The sequence below is a fragment of the Malurus melanocephalus genome, unplaced genomic scaffold, assembly GCF_030028575.1.
Source record: "Malurus melanocephalus ecotype Western Australia unplaced genomic scaffold, MMel_1.1 scaffold_309, whole genome shotgun sequence".
NCBI classification, from domain to species: Eukaryota; Metazoa; Chordata; class Aves; order Passeriformes; family Maluridae; genus Malurus; species Malurus melanocephalus.
The window spans coordinates 857,698-878,419 of NW_026623541.1; the positions used below are offsets into that span (position 1 = coordinate 857,698).

General features: G+C 44.2%; 1 protein-coding gene across 1 annotated transcript; it reads right to left on the bottom strand.

The window, feature by feature from the left end:
• Nucleotides 1-4,338: 4,338 nt before the first annotated feature.
• Nucleotides 4,339-15,612, bottom strand: CX3CR1 (C-X3-C motif chemokine receptor 1). Its single transcript, XM_057377273.1, has 3 exons — nt 15,515-15,612; nt 14,279-14,350; nt 4,339-5,933 (listed from the first exon to the last, which is right to left on the bottom strand). Exon 3 carries the CDS (start codon nt 5,917-5,919, stop codon nt 4,858-4,860), a length of 1,062 nt encoding a protein of 353 aa, XP_057233256.1. The 5' UTR covers nt 5,920-5,933; nt 14,279-14,350; nt 15,515-15,612; the 3' UTR covers nt 4,339-4,857.
• Nucleotides 15,613-20,722: the final 5,110 nt, after the last annotated feature.

Here is a 20,722-nt window from a genome sequence, read left to right on the forward strand (position 1 = left end):
CTCCAAACTCTGCCTTCAGTGATGCAAAGTTCATGTGCTCCTTCCTGATTGAAGAACCATGATTGGAAATTTGGAAAATGCAAACTGTTCTTCACAAGCAAACAACTTTCCCCATGTCCAGTGGGGATTGTTTTACAGTATTTCCTTAGGGAGAGGAATGAAAAAAATCAATATATTAGTATTTTTGTGTTGAATATTAGTGTAACAAGCAAAATCAGGCAGGAACAGTGGGTGGATTTATTTTCGCTACTGAAAACCCTGTGTTAACACTGGCCCTGTAAAATGCAGGTCTTAGGGTTTGGGTGGGTATGGTGAAAACCARGTTACTGGAAACTGGCTACCAAGGAAGTTCTGCTCAACAGCAGTGGCAGAATTATCGCCAAATTTAAAAGAAACAGTATGTATGTGGTCAGTGTCAGAAACCAATCTTTAATAGCCAGAAATTGTTCTCAATTTTTGCTTTGACTACTGAACTTGAATTTCAAAATAATAACTCTGGATGACGCAGGTTTTCAGTAGGGTTCCAGGTGTCCTACAGAGTTAAGAAACTGAAGTGCAAACAATAAAACTTTGAGCAGGACTAGGTCAGTCCTTAATGCAGGAAAATATTCCATTCAGTGGCTTTTTTAGAAGTGGGGTGTCAATGGCCTTTGACAAAGCACTGCATCATGCTTGGGCAATAACTACAGAGGAGACATTACCAGCTAGGACCTGCCAAAGCAATGCTGGATGGAGATAGTGAAACTTTTGGAATTCACATTTTGGAAAAATAAAGCTGGTAACAGATTTTCTTTGGAAAATTCTCCTTTGTTTTTAGTGATAGCAGGACTTGGGACTTGCATGGATCAGACTTGTCCCATCACTGACAACAAAATCGACCCTCATCCTGCTGGGACAGGGGTTTTGTATCACCCACAAGATCTCAGGGAGGGACCTCACAAAGGTTGTAGGGACAAAATGGAAATTACAGAACTTAATCCAYAGCCCGTTAATTCATTAATTGTTTCTCTGTGAAGAACATCATTAAAACTTCAGACCACCCTGGTCCAGAACTTCAAATCTACTCCCGGCAAATGCTGGATCCAAAGGAAATATGCAGGTAGTGACTGGTTCCTTCTGATGCCAGTTGAAATGCTGAAAATGACAGCCTTCCCTGATGAGCAATTTCCTAGGCCATTGTGATGCTCTGTCTGGTCTTTTGTTGCAAAACTCAAGAATTTGGAGTGCCAAAAAAAAAAAAAAGAAAGAAGAAGAAGAAATGTAAATCCGATTATTTTGGAACTGTGATGCAATATTTGAATGAGATGGRTTCACAGTGGCACCTAAWAAATACTGATGTCCATGTATCTCACTGCAAGTAGTTTGGCTGAGTATGTGTCTTGTTCATTCTATTTTTARGTAGAACATGAAATATAGTCGTGAACCTGCTGAGGAAATTTGGATTCAGGTTTTATTGGTTCCTCAAACTGCAACCCAGATGGGAAAAGATTTATGGTAAGTGTCAGGGGGATTCTCAAACAGAAAAAAAAGTTAATCATAATGAAAAATTAGAATGCCAAGATAGCTCACCACCTCTCAAAACCCCAAAGCCCAACAGCTACYCCCCAAACCCAGAGATTTCCTGACCTCCTTCTGTACAACCAAATACTATTCAATGGATAGATAAAACAAGAGTATGTGCATTTCCATGTGTAAATTGTGATTTGCTAAGTAAGCAAGAATCTGTCCTTAATTTATGGCAGATGAAAAGGTTTTATCCCGTACTGAGAGACTGGTTTGTTTTCTCATGAGTAATGGGTAGGAACGGGATGTTGCTGGTCCTCAGGGATGTGTTGATCCAGTTTAAGGATATCATTAGTGCTGTACATAGAAAAGCTTTGCAGGTTGTAAACCAACCAGACAGCTAGAAAACACCAGTTTCCTGTTGCAGGGGTTTWGAAAGAGAAGTTGTATCTTTAAATAAAGGCTAGAATTAAGTGAAAGTCCAGTTCTTAAAGAGACATGAATGGGCTTTCACTCAGGCTGAATTGTGCAGGGCAGCAAAGGGCAGCAATGCCTATCTCAGCTGCAGCTGAACCCAGACCTGGTGAAGYTTGCTTCTTGCTGCTCTCAGAGCGCTCTTATGTCCCATGGAGGCCRGAGATTTTAAGGGGAAATTACAAGAATACTCGTGCTGCTCATACAAACAAAATGAAAATGGAGATTTTGGTTTTCACTTGAATTTTCAAAGATTTAACTCTGCTCCTATGAGGAGGAATCTGCATAAACTGTTTGCTGGAGAGCCCAATGCTTAGAAACTCCGCTGAAGCTTTGGAACTCATACAAATGCTCAAATATTGACTGATAAGACCATTCACTTAAATGGAAAGTTCTATGTAATAACTTGCAAACACATGGGATAAAACTTGACAATGTGACACTGGAGATCCTTGGAAGTGTTCGATTGCACAGTGTGGCAATGACAGTTGTCAGGAGAGGTCCTTAGAAGTGAAGGATTTCTGCAGGTTGTGGAAAGAAAGGGCTGTCCAGGCAGTCTGACTCACAGTAGAAAATCTGCCCTGCCAGAGGAAGATGCATCTGGAAGGAGTGGGATGCATTGTGCTGGTGATGGGTAGGATTGCTGGGGAGCCACTGGGGCAAAGCAGCAAAAAGCTCTCCTTCCCTAGAGAGCTTGCATAAAGCTCTGAGTTTCCACCTTTCATTCTGGAGACAGTAAATGGATCRTGTTTAAAGGTGCCTTTTGCTTTTCCCAGTAACCCACCACTGTCTGAAAAATCAAAGGGAAGTTAAATAAACCACACACGATTGCATTGCTCAGCTTGGCAAGCTACCATCTTCAGGCTGATTTCATGCAGATAACTTCTTGTTTAGTCTCAGAGCCTTCCTCTTTCTTTCTGCACATCTTGACATTTCTTTAAAAAAACATTGTAAAAATACCATTTCTTAAAATACCCCTTTCGTGGGGGTAGGAACAAAGTTGTCTTATATTATTATTATTATTATTACTGTTACTGTTACTGTTACTATTATTATTATACTTATCAGGCTGACTGATTATTATACTATCAGGCTGACTTATTATTATACTATCAGGCTGACTGAATTTTGAAAAATAATTTCATTTCAAGTGGCACTCATAATACATTTAATATTAGGCATCAAGTCTGAAATCTGGAAGTCCACTTATAGCTGCAAATTACAAAATTGATCATAGAGAATATATTTCCACCAAATACAAAGAGTTTTAGGAAAAGGTGGTTTGGTTAATTGTTTGGTTTTTTTTTTTTATTGTAGACTGTGATGAATGTTCATTAGCAAAAAATTGAATATTTGGGGAATTATTGCCATTGGAAAATTGCTCAATGGAGACACTCTTCTCCACACTTTCTTACAAAAAGTGGTAATAAAGTCCATGAAAAAAAGGCCTACTCCTCACACTGACACTCTGAAATTACTCTTTTGTGTTAGTTGAAAAGTGAGACTGTTTCTCCAGATTTGACATTTTACCAGTTCCATGAGTATGTAGAAGTTGGGTAACACTGTCACGGACTTGTTTTGTAAGATTGGTCATTGATTTTTCCTTACCCAGTGATCTCAGCATCTTTATTGGCATCCTTTTTCCATTCACCTGACTCTGGTCCACAGTGCCAGCAAATCCTCCTTTGCTTTTGCAGCAGAGGATGGCAGGAGTTTCCCAGGGAGGCTGGTAAAGGACCCTCARTTGTCTGATCCACATTTTCCACCCCCAGTGCATTGCTGCTGCACAAGTGATAAAGATATTTGGAGGCTGTGGAATGCACATGGGAAATGTGTCCTTTGGGATGCATGAAGTCTGGGTACAGCTGTAGTTCCCCCTGAGGAAATCAGGTGTGGTAGAGGAGGCCCCAAAGTTTGAGAAGGTTGTGATAAGCAGCAAGTTTTTATTTTGTCCCCAAAGCCATTGTCTGTGACAGTGCAGGCATGCAGCAAGCAGGGCAGGGGTGTGAGGCATGGAYTCACCATGCCCAGCTTGGTCTGGCTGTGTTTGGACCAAACACAAGGATACCCAAGCCCACACTCGCAGCTCCCCTTGTTCCAGAGGCTGCTGATATCCACTGAGGAAGCTGCAGCCACTTACTCAGCAGAACCCATGGGGATTACTGAGTGAAGGGCTCCACTGAGCTCTGGTGTTTGGCTGAGGCCAAGCCCATGGAAATTGGGAGATAACACCTGCTGGCATATCTCTGATCCTTAGGGATGGTCCTTACTCGATTGCTGTAAACACAGAGTGTGCACTGTTGACTCTAAACACATGTTCAGAAATGACTCCTTTTGTTTTTTTTTAACAGGGAGATTTTATTATGTATGAAAGCACAGTTAAAACATTTGTTGCAATCAGTAACTGCCAAATCTCTTCCTTATGGATATACAGCATCAAAAACTACACCCCTTTATCAAAAATATTTTCCTTTCTTACGGTCAGTCACCATTCATTGAAGAGATTTCCCTGAAAATATGAGTTTAGGTCTAAGTACATCAGTATCACATGCACATAAACTGACACATGCACAAGTTGCAGCGGTGGAACTGCTCAAAAGCTTGCCCATCCTTAAATTCTTTTCCTCTTCCTTTTCTAGGCACAGAGCACTCCTTTTGTTTCTACTTCCCCTCTTCCTTACCCATGATTCCATTCCATGTTCAACACTGACATATTGTACTGCTTTTTTTTTTTTTTTTTTTTAGTCTTTACTGGTTTAGAATATTTAATGCTTAACAAGAAGCATGTCAGTAACTCAGTGCAGCCATTAAGGCTCTTCATAGAGTAATGCCAACCCCTCAGTGGCAGCAGACAGGGATATTCCTCCATCCCAGARCCTTTTAGACAAAGACAGAGCCATCCTGGTCGCTGGTGTTCATGGTTATGTTGCTGTTCACCACACTTTCTCCATAACTAATTGAATGGGTGACCTGGTAGCGACTGCAGGGCCCACAGAAACACAGGAATGGACAGTACTTCAAGCACACATGATAAAGGTATTTCCTGAATTTTTCCCCAGCAAAGGCATAGATAAGAGGGTTGAGACAACAGTGACTGAATGCAATGGTCTCGGTCAGGTGCATTGCATAGTCCAGTGATTTGATGTGGTTGCAATTTGTGAATAACTCATAGTGATTTAAAGTATCTAGAAAAATCAGTACGTTGTAGGGGGACCAAAACAGAAAAAACACCASCACCACAATCAAGATCAGTTTTATGGCTCGTGCTTTTTTCTGATTTTTGCAGGACAGGAGGGTTTTGATGATCCCACAGTAGCAATAGAATATGATACAGACTGGGATGAAAAAGCCGATGGTGTTCAGCTCCACATTGCAGAACACCGGCCAGATGTTCTCCAGCTTCTGTGGGAAGACAGCAATGCAGTCATTTTCCACCAGCTGGGAGAACACAAAATGCGGCACTGACACCAAAACTGCCATGGCCCACACTCCGCAGGTCACAAAGAATCCATGTCTCACCGTTCTGGATTTCAGAGAGTAAGTTGCCCGGACAATGGCCAAGTACCTGTCGACACTGATAACAGTGATAAAGAACATGCCCCCAAAAAAACCAATGTAATACAGCGAGGAAACAGCTGTACATGCAACAGTCCCAAGGGTCCATCCACGGACTGTGTTGGAAGCCCAGAATGGGAGGGAGATCACAAAGAGAAGGTCAGAGACGGCCAAGTTCAGGAGATAGATGTCAGTGATGCTTTTTTTATTGCCTTTCACAATGGCAAAAACCACCATTAGATTCCCTGTCAGGCCGAGAGCAAACACCACGACGTAAAACAGTGGCAGAAATATTTTCCCAAATTCTTGGATGTCGGTTTTATTGCAGGAGAAAGCATGTTCATCGTAAGCGTATTCAGGTGTTGTTTCTATGTATGGTTCTGTCATGCTGAATTTGCTGGCTAGAGGCAAAATGAAAAGAGGAAAGAAAATAACATTAGAGGGATCTTATATCTGCTGTGGCAAAATACTGAGGAGCTGGGCCAAGCAGCTTTGGGACTTTGTCACTGTTTGGTTTAGTGAGGGTGGTATTACTGTGGAGCGGGTGGTAGTCACACACATTTCACTGAAAATTAACTCTTTAGGGTAAGAAGAAAATGAATGAGAATTTCAGGGCTGTCACATAAGCCCCTGGTTATCCAAATGCTGCAGGAGCAGCAGCACGCTGAGATCTGAGCTCTGCAGGTGGTGCATGGCAGCACCACGAGCAATGCAGACGCAGTGCCAGTCTGTGGGGCAGTGCTGGGCAGGAAATAACACCTCATAAGCAGTTGTTTGTCAGCTTTAGTGCCTGTCAGCACCCCAGCAGCCCCACCTCCCCCACAAGCTAACCCTGGGCTGCACGGGTGGCAAGACACACAGCCTGGCCAGGCCTGAGCTGATGCTTGCTGGCATGCAAGGAGGAGGAGCAAAGTCTGCTCTGGGACATCAGCTGGGAGCAAGTGTTATCTTTGATGAGGCTTTTCTAAAAATCATCCTATGATCAAAGAAGAGAAACTATATTGACCCTTTTCCTCAAGCAACAAAGCATCTCTTGATTGGTCCTGCTCAGGGTGCGAGGTTGGAGCCAGGAATTMATCTTGGCTGAATCCAAAGAGAGTATGGGGTGTAGGCACATGACCTCTGGGATCACTGGTCTGCACACCCAAAAACTCAGAGCACCTGTTGACTCCTCTGCACTCCCTTGGGATGCAGTGTTCAAGTCTCCACAAAGATTTCTGTTTGCAAGGAATCAAAAATCCTATAGGAGTGCAGATGTTGCTGTATTTGGTCTGCTCCCTGGTTAACTAAAGAGTTTCTAAGTATCCGTTACTTGCTTCCCGCTGGCAGAAATTGAGTGTAATACGCTGTGCAGAAACCCAGGGAGRTGAAAACATGGCCAAACCAGCCTGTAAAGGCGAGACTGAAAGAAAAGGTCAGTGATAACAAAACTACAACTAATAACTACCCCTCGGTCACTGTCTTCTTACAGGAATCTCCTGCTGCCTGTACAGAAGGGACTCAGTTCTCAGTTCAGCGACCACAAGCTGTCTGTAACAGAGATTTTTACATCTTCTGTTAGTGGGAGATGTAATCAGTACAACCAAGAGCAGTGCATATCATTCAATGCAGGTCAGGCCAAATCTGCTGAAAGACAAGACAGACTGCTTTCCAGACTGCTGACCACACTGATGAAATTTCTTTTCCCAGATATAAGGAGAGCGTGATCACATTGCCCAGTGGTAGGTGCCRATGTTGTATAATTACTCTGACTCCTGGCACTTCCAKCCAAGTGATTTGAATCTCAGCCTGYAGACCCACATTTCACCAACAGCAGTTGTTTTTATACCTTCTGTTTAAAATAAGCCTCACAGGATTAAAGATGAAATAAAGATGTCATCACATTTGAGATAGTTTTCTATGACGTGGTGGTAACTACAACAATCTTCCCCTTGAGCTGCTACTGCGACCATATCGACATTTTCTCCTAAAGCCTCATTACCAGATATTGTGGTGTTGGCTGTGATGTTCTGGCTTCTTATTTTATAGCAATATCTCATAGAGGGTTTTTTTGGTGCTAGTTGGAAATGCAGGCTCTCCATTTTAAAATGCCTCTTATTCTGAAACCTCAAACCTTAATAATAAGTGCCCTTAATAAAAAGACTCTAGAAAAACATGTGGTTAGCACAGGAAAAGTGGGCTAGAAAGGGCTGTGTCAGCACTGCTAACTCTGGTGCATGGGCACAGTATGGGGAGAGCTGTTTGCAGCAGGCAGGCACACCCATGGGCAGAGCAGCTCTTGCAGCATCTTTCTGTTTGAACTGAGAGCTGAGTCTGCCTTCAGAGTCTGTCCAGCTCCTGCTTGCAGCTCAGTTCAATTTCCAGCCTCTGGGGACTCGGGGTCTGATACCAGCAGATTAAAGGGGTACAAGTAGGAAAAGCTTAGGTGCTGGGGCGGAAGCTGCCAGCAATTGCACACAAGRTACTTATTTTCTACTGGTGAGAGAGCTGAAGAGTTGCCTACAGAGATGGGGTCATCTCTATCTGCCCTGTTGAGGGATACAGATAATGAGCAGGAGGCATCATACATAATCTCAATAACCTGTCCTTTTCTGCYTTGCCATCCTGACTTCTTTCTCCTTTTCTGGGACTAACTGTATGCAGCAGAAGTGTCAGGTTACACCAAGCCTCTTGTGCTGATTATGTGTCACTCTGTCAGTGTCCCCAGCTCCTTTGCCACTGACCTGTAACTGCACAGATGCACCAGAGCCTCCACYTTTCTCTGTGGGCTCATGTGCTCACAGAAGGTTCTTCACTGATGCAGCAATAGCTGAAAGCTTCAAAAGAGACTGACTGGGGCTGGAGCACCTGGTCTGTGAGAAGACACTGGATTTGGCCAGCCCCAACAAGAGATGTCTCAAGAGGGATCTAGTTAGAAGGTGTAAACGTGAAGCAGGCAACTTTCCTCAGGGAAATAAATAGCAATAGCCATGGGAAATCACTACTTAATGTATGAAAAAAAATTTTTGCCTTGACAGTGGTCAAACACCAGAACAGGGCTCCAGGAAGGTTGTGGGATCTAACCCCTGGAGGTACTTGAACCTCAACTGACCCTGCTCTGTGCGTGGTTTTGGACAAGAGGCCTCCAGAAGCCCTGTCCTTGCCTTGTGACTCTGTGACAGAGTCAGACAGAGGTCAGGCTGATTCTGCAAAGTGTCCCAGCTTCTCCTCTGCCATGGAAGCTTCTGTTTCAGATGTGTCTTTCTTTCCTGGTGTGACATCCAGAAGCCTCATCGGACAAAGAGGAAAAAAATGATCAAAGCCTGCTCATATCCTCTTAACACCTTTGCTAATCGTGCAGGCATTTAAAGAGGGTTATTTAGTGGTGCTTGCCTTGACTGTCTGTGCTGTGTGAAATCCCTGATCTGGAGAGGGGGAACGTGCATTRCTTTACTCTCGTCTCTAAAAACCTCTAGCTGTGCTGGTTTCTAACATGCTTGCTCTCTTAATTCATATCTAGAAAGGCAGTTTGTCCATCTGGAGAGTTTCCATTTGTGTTCATAGAAGTCACGGTGCTCTGTTGGACACAGAGGATATCACACATGTACAAAAATGCAGCTCCTACCACAAGTTAGCCCTCAGGTCTGGCAGACTTCTGCCCAGACTTCTGCACTGGCATTGCCTGGAGAAAAAGCTGGATGTGGGAATGGCCACCTTCTTCACTGGAGAACATTTACACAGATGTGCAGGAGGAACTCCTGGTCTTAGTGAAGYAAAGAAAACATCGCTTGTTCTGGGATTTTTCCTGAACTACCTCTTCAGTCAAGTAATGTCCTCTAGCTCACTGATGAGGATCATTTATTTCTACAGTAGCAAATGATTTCCTTTACCCTTGGATGGGCGCTTGTGGARTCTGTGATACCTGCAGCAACAGGAAGGGTAAGATTCTGTATAGCATGTCCAGGGCAAGCAAGGACTGCACATACCAAAATGACATTGACCTTTGAATCTGSTGGCACTCTGTGGCTTTTTTCCCTCTCTAGCTCTTGGATTTTGTATATGAGCAGTCACACACTCATATCCAGAACTCGTCCTGCATAGTATGTCACCATTGTTTGAATATTTAGCTCYTCTGATACCCCTTTGCTCAATTTAAACTGATGATACTCAGTAGGTGGTTGCAAAGTCCAAAAGGCTCCCAAAACCCTGTCCATGCYAGACAGGAATAATGTGTTGAAATGACATTGCCCCTAAAGAGAGAAATTCAGGTCTGCCCTTGCTCCATCCTTCCCTGCCAGGTACTCTCTGTCAGCCTCTCAAAGGCTCATGCTCTGGTCTTCTCACCATCACCTGCAACCCAATTTTATCTTTTATGCTCACAATAAATGTTCACCAAAGAGACAGAGTGAACAGAAGAGTATAGAGGACACTATATAGGACTCTATAATAGAAGCAGGATTACAGGGCTTTGAGATTTCTCCACCAGACATTTTTCCTTGCTGACTACACAAAACAGTAGATTCACTTCTGCTTCTCCTGGAGCTGCTCAACCACTTTCTCTCTCTCCAGATTTCCCCAGCAGTTTTACACCCTACTCTTCCCAAACACTTCTGCTCTTAATCGTGTTTACAGCTATCTCAAAGACCATATTCTGCAAGACCAAGACCCCTGTTTCTCAACCCAGCAATTCCCACCACCATCTGCACCCCACATAACACATGGGGAAGTGAAATTGTGAGAGGTTTGCAAACTCCTGAAAGGAGCAGAAGTTGCRTTTCAATCTATAAACAACACTGGCATTAGGCTGGGTGACAAAAGAGCCAAATCCTATTTATGCATCTGATCTTTCCAGGTGTCATCCCTAGCACTTCAGCCAAGTGCCCCATTACAGGTTTTACTGCCARAAAGAGGGGGATCTACAAGCACTTTGCCTCCTGGTGATGTCTCTCCTGACACCAAATTAAAAGAAGTGAAACAAACAACCAAATCCAGACCTCTTCCAGAGGGTCACACTCCAGATTTGCACAATACACAATTAAAGTCTTTAAACCTCAGAAAGATTTTCACAACTTAGTCAGCATTTCTGAGTGAYGCTGACTTACATGCTTTTCTCATGCTGACAAAACATGTTTTCAAAACATGCTGAACAGGCTGATGCTTCAGCTGGCCTTGGGAAACTGCAGGCTTTGTGGGAACCCGTGTGAAACCCTACAGGTGTATATCCCCTTTCCACCCTTAGATMTGAGCTGCCATCACCCTACACAAATATAAATGTCCTTGCTTTTTTTTGTATTTGCAACTACACCTACCTGCTGCTTCTCTGCAAAAGCATAGGCATGACCTCAGGCCAAATGAAATGTTGTAGCTATGGTGGCACTTCTAACATGGAAAAGAAAGAGACTAAACTAAAATAACCGCAAYTGGATGGGAACTAGGAGGAGATGTGAGCTTCAATAACACTCTGGGTAAAATTTAAGCAGCCAGGCACCAAGCAGCTACCACACAATCATCAGGTTGCCACGGACACCTCTAACCACAGCTTAGATAAYACACAACCCAAAACTTAGACTTACGGGTAGTACATTAACCAGAGATGAGCCCAGTTGCTAACCGGTTCCTGTAATTCACTCAGTTCATCTTTCAGAGGAGGGTGGTTCCATTCATAGGGGATGGCCTCTGGAGTTGCTTGGGATCATGTTGGACAGCCAGGGTCAAAAGCAAGCCCATCTCAGAGGATGTAGTTACTTTAAATCTTAAATTCAAGTATTTTATTCAGTTCTGAAGTGAGGAGATGTTCTCCCTGTTCCACCCCTGCATGACAACCTTCAAAAGTGGGAAGCAAGGTGAAACGGCTGATATAGCCTAACCTTTAACCCAGGTAAAATGAAATTTAAACTGTTAAGGGGCAGAGTGCAGCTAAGGCCAATCTGTGTTGCTTTATAAAAGAGGAGCTTTTAGTTTGCACTGATGGGATTGCAAGGTTGATAAAGGGAGCTGTGTGGGAGAGTTAGATTGCACTGATTTGCACTCCATGCTTATTTGGTTGACACATCTCCAGCCCAAAGCAAGCCAAACAAAGCATTGCAATGGAATTTGGACTGAGTTATCAGATCTCAAAAGACAGATATCCATGGAGGAAGCCTCTCTGAACTAGGAATATTGCTTGTAAAATGTTTGTGGAAATGACAAGTTGAAAGCCAAAAACTCTTAGGTATTTTCATCATTGCTCTGAAAGCACAACGGCAATGAGAGCTGGCAGGGACACATGAAAAAAGGATTACAGAATCAGAGAGTATTTCAGACAATCTGAGTAATTTGGGGCTTCTTGGATGATTCACATTGGTGCTAACATAGCCAGATGTAACCAAAGCAACACACTTGAGAGTGGGGGCACATCCGAAAGGAAACTTGACTGCAAGAAGAGCTGATACAACCCTCAGGTGCTAAAAGAGCTGCAAAATGGGAAGGAAAAAAAGAGGGATGACTTCAGCATTGCAGAGCTTGATACAAGGGCTGTAGGCATAATTTGATAATACCTGATTTCACTTTTGCTTGTGTTAGTAACCTTGGTAATTATTTGAGTGGGGTTAGTCATACCTGACAGTGATACATGGAAACTCAAACCAGAAAAATCCAAGACAGGAGTAAAAGGAACATTTTAAACAGTGGAAGGCTAATGACTGGGACAGGCTTCAGGTAGGAAAAGGACATATTTGCATGTCTGAGAGAAGGTATGGGTCTGGTAAATGGGGTTGGCTGGACACAGTGAAGAAGCTCAGCAGGAGGGTGCTGGGTTAAACCCTACAGCCCGGATAGGCAGGAAGGCAGACCTTGTTGGGACACATATCTTTTACAAACCATGACTCTCTTCTGGAAATAAATTATTGAAAAAGCTAAATTGTCCTCACTTTTAGGTGAGAACATTTCTGTCTTTGATGTTTCTTCTTTCTTCAGCCATTTATTCTCAGATCAATTGGACTGTTTCTGTGGCCCATCAGAGTTCTGCAAACCTAATGATTGCTTTTCTATTTGGCTGGTTTAATTTATGAAGGCTCCCCCCAGTAATTGGAGGATAAGTTTTTTTAAAAGCAAGTAGTTCTTTGTGATGCTTTGTTATTGAATTTTTCAATTCAAGGTGAAGTTGAAGGTGCAGAATTATGATGCTGAGGCTTTCAAAGAATTAGGCCACTTCAGTAAATGACTCAGAAATGGAAGCCGATAAAATCACTGTTGATAAGGACAGATTTAAGGCTAAATATTGCAGAGGCCTTTGACCCCTTTTCAATGGTATTTACGTCAAAGATATTTTTAGAAATGTCACTTCCCTGATCCAAKTCTACAGTTTTTACACTAATATCACAAACTAAATTGGAAGCGTACACCACTAGCTGAAGATGAGAAGTATGTAAATCTATAAACTTAAACCAGTAGTTTTTGGAGAAAAAAGAAAAAAAAAAATTTGAAAAGATCAGACTTTGATCATGGAAGGCAGGAGGAGATGATGTGGAGTCTAAAATCCCTAGGGTCTCTCTCACCTTTGCCTAGGGCATTATAGTTTTGGTAAGTGCTTCCTCAAAGGTACTCCATGCTCACCTGGAGGTAACTGCAGCAGAGAAATTAACCAGGGCACAAATTTCATATTAACCCACCACATCAAAATTAGGTGTATTCATGATTTATAAAGAAAACACAAAAACATGGACTTAATGCTGTCTCTGCCAGTGGCAAAAGCTTCATCACCTGCCTTTCAGAGCAACAACAGAGATGTTATTTTGAGCAAGATCTTGCCCTTGCTCCATCCTAACTCAGGCCATTTGTGCACAGCAAAGCAGGCACAGGGGACTGAGCCCAGATGCCCTGTGCACATCCTGCCCCCACTTTCTGGTTTTGTTGCCCCACCAGGAAGAGTTGCTGTGAGCCATGCAGAAGGGACGGCTGCACCACAGCGGTGTGTGGTTTACTGGGGCTGTGGCAAGCCCTGCCAAACCCCTGGCAGCTCATCCCCATGGTGTATTTATAGCAAAAGCTGAAGTTCTCGGTGGTTTCAGCTCCTTCCCTCAGCGCTGGGGAGGACAAAGCCCCTCTGAGGCTGACAGGGTTGACATGCAGGAGCCTTGGTGCCTGCCCACTTAAAGGAGCAGGGAACAGGTTCAGCTTTCAGGGCATGCCCAAGTCTCTTGAGCAAGTGAAGCTGTTTCAGAAATGCATTTAGGAAAGATGGCCTGACAATATGACACAGACTCAACGTCTCCCTGCATCTTAAAATTGAGGCCCAAAAATCACTGAAATGGTTCTGAAATTTGCATCCATGTCTCTCAGGGTAGTCTGGATCCTATCACCAGAAGCAAGGGTCCTCAGCAGTCTCTGCAGACTGACATGGTTTCCAGGCAGTGTCCTCCTCCCAGGGACCAGCCAGGGGATGGAAAATTAGGTAAATGGTGAGTATTGTTGCAGAGCTGTATTCAYTTTAGTCCTCACAGAGGCAGGGGAGCACTTTAACTCAGCTGCTGGGGAAGAGGTGGCAGAACTGGGGGAGCAGATGCCTTCCCAAAAGCTGTCCAAGGGGAACTGAGTGTTTGGGAGTGTCATCTGATGATGGTGACTGGATACCAGGATCAGGTTTATCTTGGAAAATTTCTTTGATGGCTATTTCATCTAGCCTGTTCATTCCCCTAATTGTCCTTTCTGCTTTCACAGTTGATCAGGAACTCTATATAGTTTTTTTTAAATGTGTATAGCTGAGCATTTTGCCAGTGTTTGCTCTTACCTGCTTTTCTTCAGTATTTCTTTTTCCCAGGCCTTCCCTTCTTAAGCAGCATTCAAATTTCTTTTGTATTTTCTGTTGAAGGGACAGTAAAAGCAGATGATTATTTGTAGCTATGAGCAGTGTTTGTACTTGTTTAGGTTACCATTGGCTCTGTCCTCTCACTGCCTTTGTGGTGGCATTTATTTGTTTCCTGTCCCCAACCCCTKTTTGTGATTAATAATTTCACATTGCCTCAGCATCCCCAACACATCTGAGAAGACTCTCTAGCAGTGGGAGATCTTTTAAATCATCTTCTCCATCATTTCAGAGAGCAGAACACATTACCTCTTCTTGACTGTGTATGAATGAGATTTAAGTTTTGGGGTTGCCAGCTCCCTCCTGGGAATATCAACTTTTCAATGAGATTTACTTTCAGTTTATTATGTGTTGTCTTTTGTAAAATTTTAGCCTTTWCTTCTCCCTTTTGGACTTTTTCTGCACTAGCCAAACCCTTGTAATTCATTTCAGGTACTGCCTTTTATCCTGTCATCCTGTTCTCTGCCTCTGGCTGCACTGCCTGCACACAAGGTTTGCCCCAACAGATTAGATTTTGCGAAATTGTTTTCGAAATTGTTTGGGAACTTGTTTATATCACACAAGTACTTAGCAGGCTGCCACGATTGTATTACTGAAACTATCCAAACCAGCAGACATCTTTATATGACATCTTTCCTGTGGAAAGCTGAGTCACAGAGAAATCAAGTGCATCATACAGAAAGGTAAGCAATTTCATAATTTTTTCTATTTCCCTTCTGGTCTGTCTGTATCAGATGCTTTCTATTGACTCTGCCAGATTTTCTGCTTTGGGTGTGGGTTCACTGACCAAAACTAGAAGCAAGCAATGCTGGTGAGTTTTGGTTGTGTCTTCTTGGTCCATCCTTCTGGGTTAATGCTGCACACTAGTCATGTATCAGCATTTGCTAATCTTGACGATTTCTATCCACGGTGCCTTGCCACAAGATGCCACACATAATTAGTGACTGAATAAAATTCATCTGCCCTGGTTTACTTCATTAACAAAAGTGCTTCCCTTTCYACCTTCACWGTTTTTAAACATTAACCACACMATCTTTACCCAAATWAAATATAATTTAGATTCCAAGCAYTAAGAAGTGAAGAATTTCCTGAAGTCCATGAGACACCGTTTCATCTCATCTTGCTCTGTCAAATTATAGGGAAAATATAATTGTTTCTTACCTTAATTCATAGCTGCATTGAAAACTAATGTTTTCTTCAAGCTGAGCCTTGTTGGATTCAARTGTGTGTTTCCTCTTCTGCAGTGGTCATGCCTACATGCACTGTGCTGTTGGTTTCCTGGGCTGAGCTTTGGGCTGAGCTGAGAGCATGAATGTGCTGTGATTGAGTTCTACTGGTTTCTCTGTAAAATTGTCAAGTACGGTGCAGTCACTCAAAGGGACAGAAGTGCTCACAGAGGACAGGACTTGCACAGAAGACAGAAGTGCCTGAGGTGCTTCACACTCAGCATGTCAAAGCTGTCGCCCCCTGAGTTGCCCCCATTCTGTGCAGAATGAGATATTTTTCACTCAGACACAGTACAGTGTGCAGAAATACAAGTTTGGTACAATAGCAGGGGCCTTGGGCAGTGGGGATGCAGGATGCGGCACAGAGAGTACAGGTAGGGGATGGTGGAAAATGGGGAATAGGCTGGCACTGAGGAGCCCCAAAGCTGTACACAAATCACTGATTTTAAAAATGCTGATCTGGAGCTGGCAAAACTGGGTTTAGTGGTAACAGAGAGAATAAAATTAGTGTCTGATGTGTGTAAGGGGCACTGCACACAGTATGTTGTGTATAGAGCAGTGAAGAGAGAAGAATGTATGGCAGCATTTTGGAAAATGATCCAAAGCAGATCCTAGGAAAAGACAGAAGAAAAATCAGGGTGGACATTGCATTAATCCCAGGGATGGACTGGAGATGCTGACAGCTTGTTCTGACACCTCACTTCACTGCAACCACCCAGGTGAAACCACCAAAAGAAGCAGGGAAAGRGTGAGCATAACACCAGGAAAATGGATAGAAACTATGTGTGTGCAAAAAAATTAAACTGCAATAGTGTTCTTGTTTTTCCACAAACAGAAAATCTAAATTGATAACAGTTAGAGCCTTGAGAATGCCAATTACACTAACAGTACGTGCTTGGTTCTACCTATGCATGCATTGTACCTCCTTTTTGCCTGTAAATTATATTTTACACATAATGTCTCTCTGCAGCCCAGAATCAGTGGAGTCTGAGAGTTTAAAGCATTGGGATGTTCATTAATCAAAGGCCCTTCTTGGCCCCTGACCCGAGCATCCTGTTCAGGGTTGCATTATGAGTGCACCACACTGGGATGCCCTGAAGCACATTGCCAGGCACTGGTGTTGCACAAAAAGCTGTTCATCTGGGGTGAAGCCAGRCAGGAGGCTGTGCAGTGGGGTGTGTTTTGAGAAACTGAGACTCTACATCTGGCTAGTGCCTGTACCAGTACCAAGGTCCTCCAGCACACACAGGAATACAGCCCTGGAAACACCTCCAGGTACTGCYCCTGCTTCAAACATCAAGGGAGAATAAAATGCCTTCTCTCCAAAGGCTGGCTTGTACTATCTTCAGGCAGGCTGACCTTGGTGGGATTTTTGGGGTGGRGAGCATCTTCCAGGTTGCCTGAGCTGTTTCTCGTGGACTGGTTAGCAAGTTGCCAGGCAAACATCTTCATGTAAGTTTTGTTCTGGCATTTTTGCCAGTTACATGTTTGGAATTTTTTACTGTGTTATGCTTTATCTAGCACATGTTGCATCCCCAACAGCTACATAGCAATGTAAATAAAGTCAAACTATGGGCCTCCAACATCAGCCAAATTATGCAAGGGATGTCAGCTAGGTGGGCCGGGACAAGGATGTGTGGAAATAATCAGGGAACTGACTCCTGGAGAGGTTACTCCTGGTTAGCCAGGACCAGCAAAGATACACTGCTGAAAATAAAGTTTAAAGGTTAGGGAATTATAAAAGGCCAGAGCAGCAGATTTTCAAAATTCACCTTTTTCTCTGACAAGTGCCAGCAAACCCATCCTACCAATTTTTTTAAATAAATGTAAAGCACTCTGCATTGTTTTTAGGACAATATCAAAAGGGTAATGGCTGGTTTCTCTTCACACCCTGAAAGTATGATCTGTGACTGACAAAATTATGAACTTTTAACTTTCCAAAAGATAATTTCTGGTAGATGATACTAAGGAAACATTCTCGTTGCGTGAGAACCATGAGATTCACAAAGTTGAATGAAGGCTTCATTGATGCCAGTGATAGTCTGATATTATCATGGTAGCAGAKCYRGGTCTGCAGAAGATGTGCTGTTGTKCAGAGGAYACCYAAATCTAAACCTGTTTCCCATATCTTCAGGGGTGTGATGGAGGGCTGTGTCCCTCCAACCCCCACCTCCCTCAGCCTTATAAAAAAGGTACAGATAATCCAGTAGGAGCTTTCCCACTGGGGACCTGCACATGCCAAGCTGGTTTGCTCCTGACCTGTAAAATGTGAGCAGAACCCAGACAGACACAGCCACCCTCACCGCAGTGGGCAGCTGCTCCTGGGTCACCAATACTCAGCAGAGTACCCTTGGTGTAGCTCTTTGCAGCAAAATCCTTGAGAACAGGGGTCAGGACTGCCCATACACAACAGCAGCGAAGGCTATCCCCAGCTATTGCTTGCCTCCAGACAGAAAGAACCTCCTAGCAGCAGGGTTTTTCTGGAGGCAGTCATCAACCTCTTCCTCCTGGGCTGCCCAGAATTTAACTGGAACYGAGCACCGAGCAGGCTCTTAAGCTCAAAAAGAAATGAGGTTTGCAAAAAAACCCACACAGTTTTTATCTGGAGAGTTGAATTAAAGAGAAACCAAGTCAGGCTGACTCACAGAGGTCCYCAGCAGGTCTCCCCAGGTGACAGAAAAGGCTTTCTGCTGTATYCTGCTGTGAGTGATAACCCTAGATAAGCGTGTGGCTCATTGTCCTGGTGTGTACTTGTAGTGCAAAATAGACAGGTGTGAAATCAATACCACCTGAAAGACAGCTGCAACATCAACAATATTTCTGCTCTCCATCTTCAGTCTCTGTTCACACTCTGGTAATCAGGACACAGCTCAGAAATAAGAATGTCTGAGGAAGCTGCCAAAAAGACTCTCATTCTGCTCCATACACGATGGAGAAAAAACATTTTTTGTTTCTCCAAGCTAAAACAAAAAAGACATTGCATTCCTTGTAACCAGAGAGACTTTTCCTGGGAAAGGCTAGGTAGAATGTGCTGCCTTCCCAACTGGCACACAATGATTTTACAGGAAGAAATCAAGAATAAAGAATGTATGTGCAGGGACTCAGTGGGTAAAGAGGGACAAACACCTGTTCTTTTTACTCCRTTTCCCTCTCCGTTGCCTTCCAAATTTGAAAACTCATTTCTCTCAATACCTGGAGATACCAATGGTACTCTAACACAACTGACATCTCCTCTCCTCCCACTCTGTGGTCAGTGCCAGATCAGCTTGGGTAGGTAGGCTTTTGCATAGCAGCACTGGCAAGTTCAAGCTTTGTGGACTAAAGCACTTGGTAAAGAAATGTCTGGCCTGAAGGATGAAGATGCTGTTCTTCCCCAGCACACTCTCCTTTTGCTGCCATGGGGGAAAGACTGATGGTGACAGTTTTCTACAAAAAGGGGCTCTCTTGGTTCTCAAGAATTTCGGTGGAGTCCCCTSTGCAGAGCCAAYGGAGAACAGTAATGGCCTGGGGATACCTGCTCCATCCTCCCAGGATGGAKCCCCGGAGTGCCACGGGAGCTCTGTGATGCCGAGCTGCGCTTCGTGGCTCAGCAGCACGACACGCACCATAGCCGTGACTGCGCCGACCCCTTCTGGACATTTTTCTCATAATTTCTCCAAAACTCTCGTCTTTTCTATCAGCCTGGTTGAAGCGCTTCTGGAGGTGCATCCCTGTCACATCCTGTTCCTCCCCGGCTGTCCTGTAGCAGAGCCCACCCGGCAGCTTTTGGTGCAGATGTGAGCACCAGCTGCTCACACAGAGACACACACAACCCTTCACAGAAATAATTTCTGTGCCTCACTTTTGAGAGAAAATCCTGCAGAGGGGGCCTCATCTCTTCATATCAYTGTTCTGCAGAGATGCAAGAAGGCTACAGGCTTTTCCAGCCACCAGTGGGAGATGCATTTATTCTTCATTAGAAAGGTGGGGAGGCAAAAATCACCCAGAATGAGGAAGAGAGAAGTTATGTCTAGGGATGAAAATGTTTCATCCAGAAGGCTAGTGAAAGGAAGAGCCACAGGAAGCTGAAGGTTTGCACACTTTCTGCAAGCAGAAGGAGTGTGTCTCAAATAGTTATCAAAAATCAGGAGGAACATTTATTCCCTCATTAGAAATGACACAGAAGGGATAAGATCATTGAAACAGTTTAGTTCTTAGGCTCACTCATGCCTCGGTGACCACATCTGTGYTCCTGAGCTCCAGCTGTCATGTGGAGATGGAGCTGTCCTGCTCTCAAGAGRGGGCAGAGGCTCAGCCAGGTTTCCTGTGGAGGTGTCCTGCTCCCCTGGGACAGGTGATGTGCCTGTGAGCTGCTCGGATCTGCCTGTTTCAAGGCGTACCTGACTTACACCAATCACTCAGAGTGCATCTTGAGGCTGCACCACTTGTGAGGTCAGCTGCAACAATAACAGCAAGACCCAAAAAAGATGAGAAGCAGCCTGTGGCTGGGCAATCACATTCCTTCCCTCCCAGGCTCATCCAGGCGGGAGGAATGGCTGCACAGCCACACTCCAGCAACCTGCTGTTCAAATTGCTGAATAAAGAAAGGCCTTTCCTCCCTCCTTCCTCTCTTCTGCCCCCCTTGTGCTGCTTTTGAGAGCTGAAGCTGTCGGGTACATTTTCAGCAGAGCTGCCCCTCTCTCTGCAGGGCTGCAGCAGAGCACGCAGCAGGGCAGTGAGATGTGCAGGGATGGTGGTGCAAGACGTGCACAGGTACAGGGACAGACTGACATGGTGAGAGAAGAGAGTGGAAGTGCTGCCTGCCTTGCAGTGAGCATGGACAAAAGAGTCAAGAAACCACCCAGCGCTGCTCTTTGCTCTCAGCCCAGCTGAATATCTGAGCATTRGRGRAYAAGGCATATTTCCTCTGCTCCTTGYTGTATAGGAAAGACGCTGCCTTTTGACAGCTGTTTTGCAAACATTTCTTGCTACACCGGTCTCTTTGCCTTGATGAGTGCTGCAGGCAAGGTTGGTACTGAGTGAAACACCAAGGACAAGTCAGGGGTGTGTCCTTCCTTCCTTCCTTCCTTCCTTCCTTCCTTCCTTCCTTCCTTCCTTCCTTCCTTCCTTCCTTCCTTCCTTCCTTCCTTCCTTCCTTCCTTCC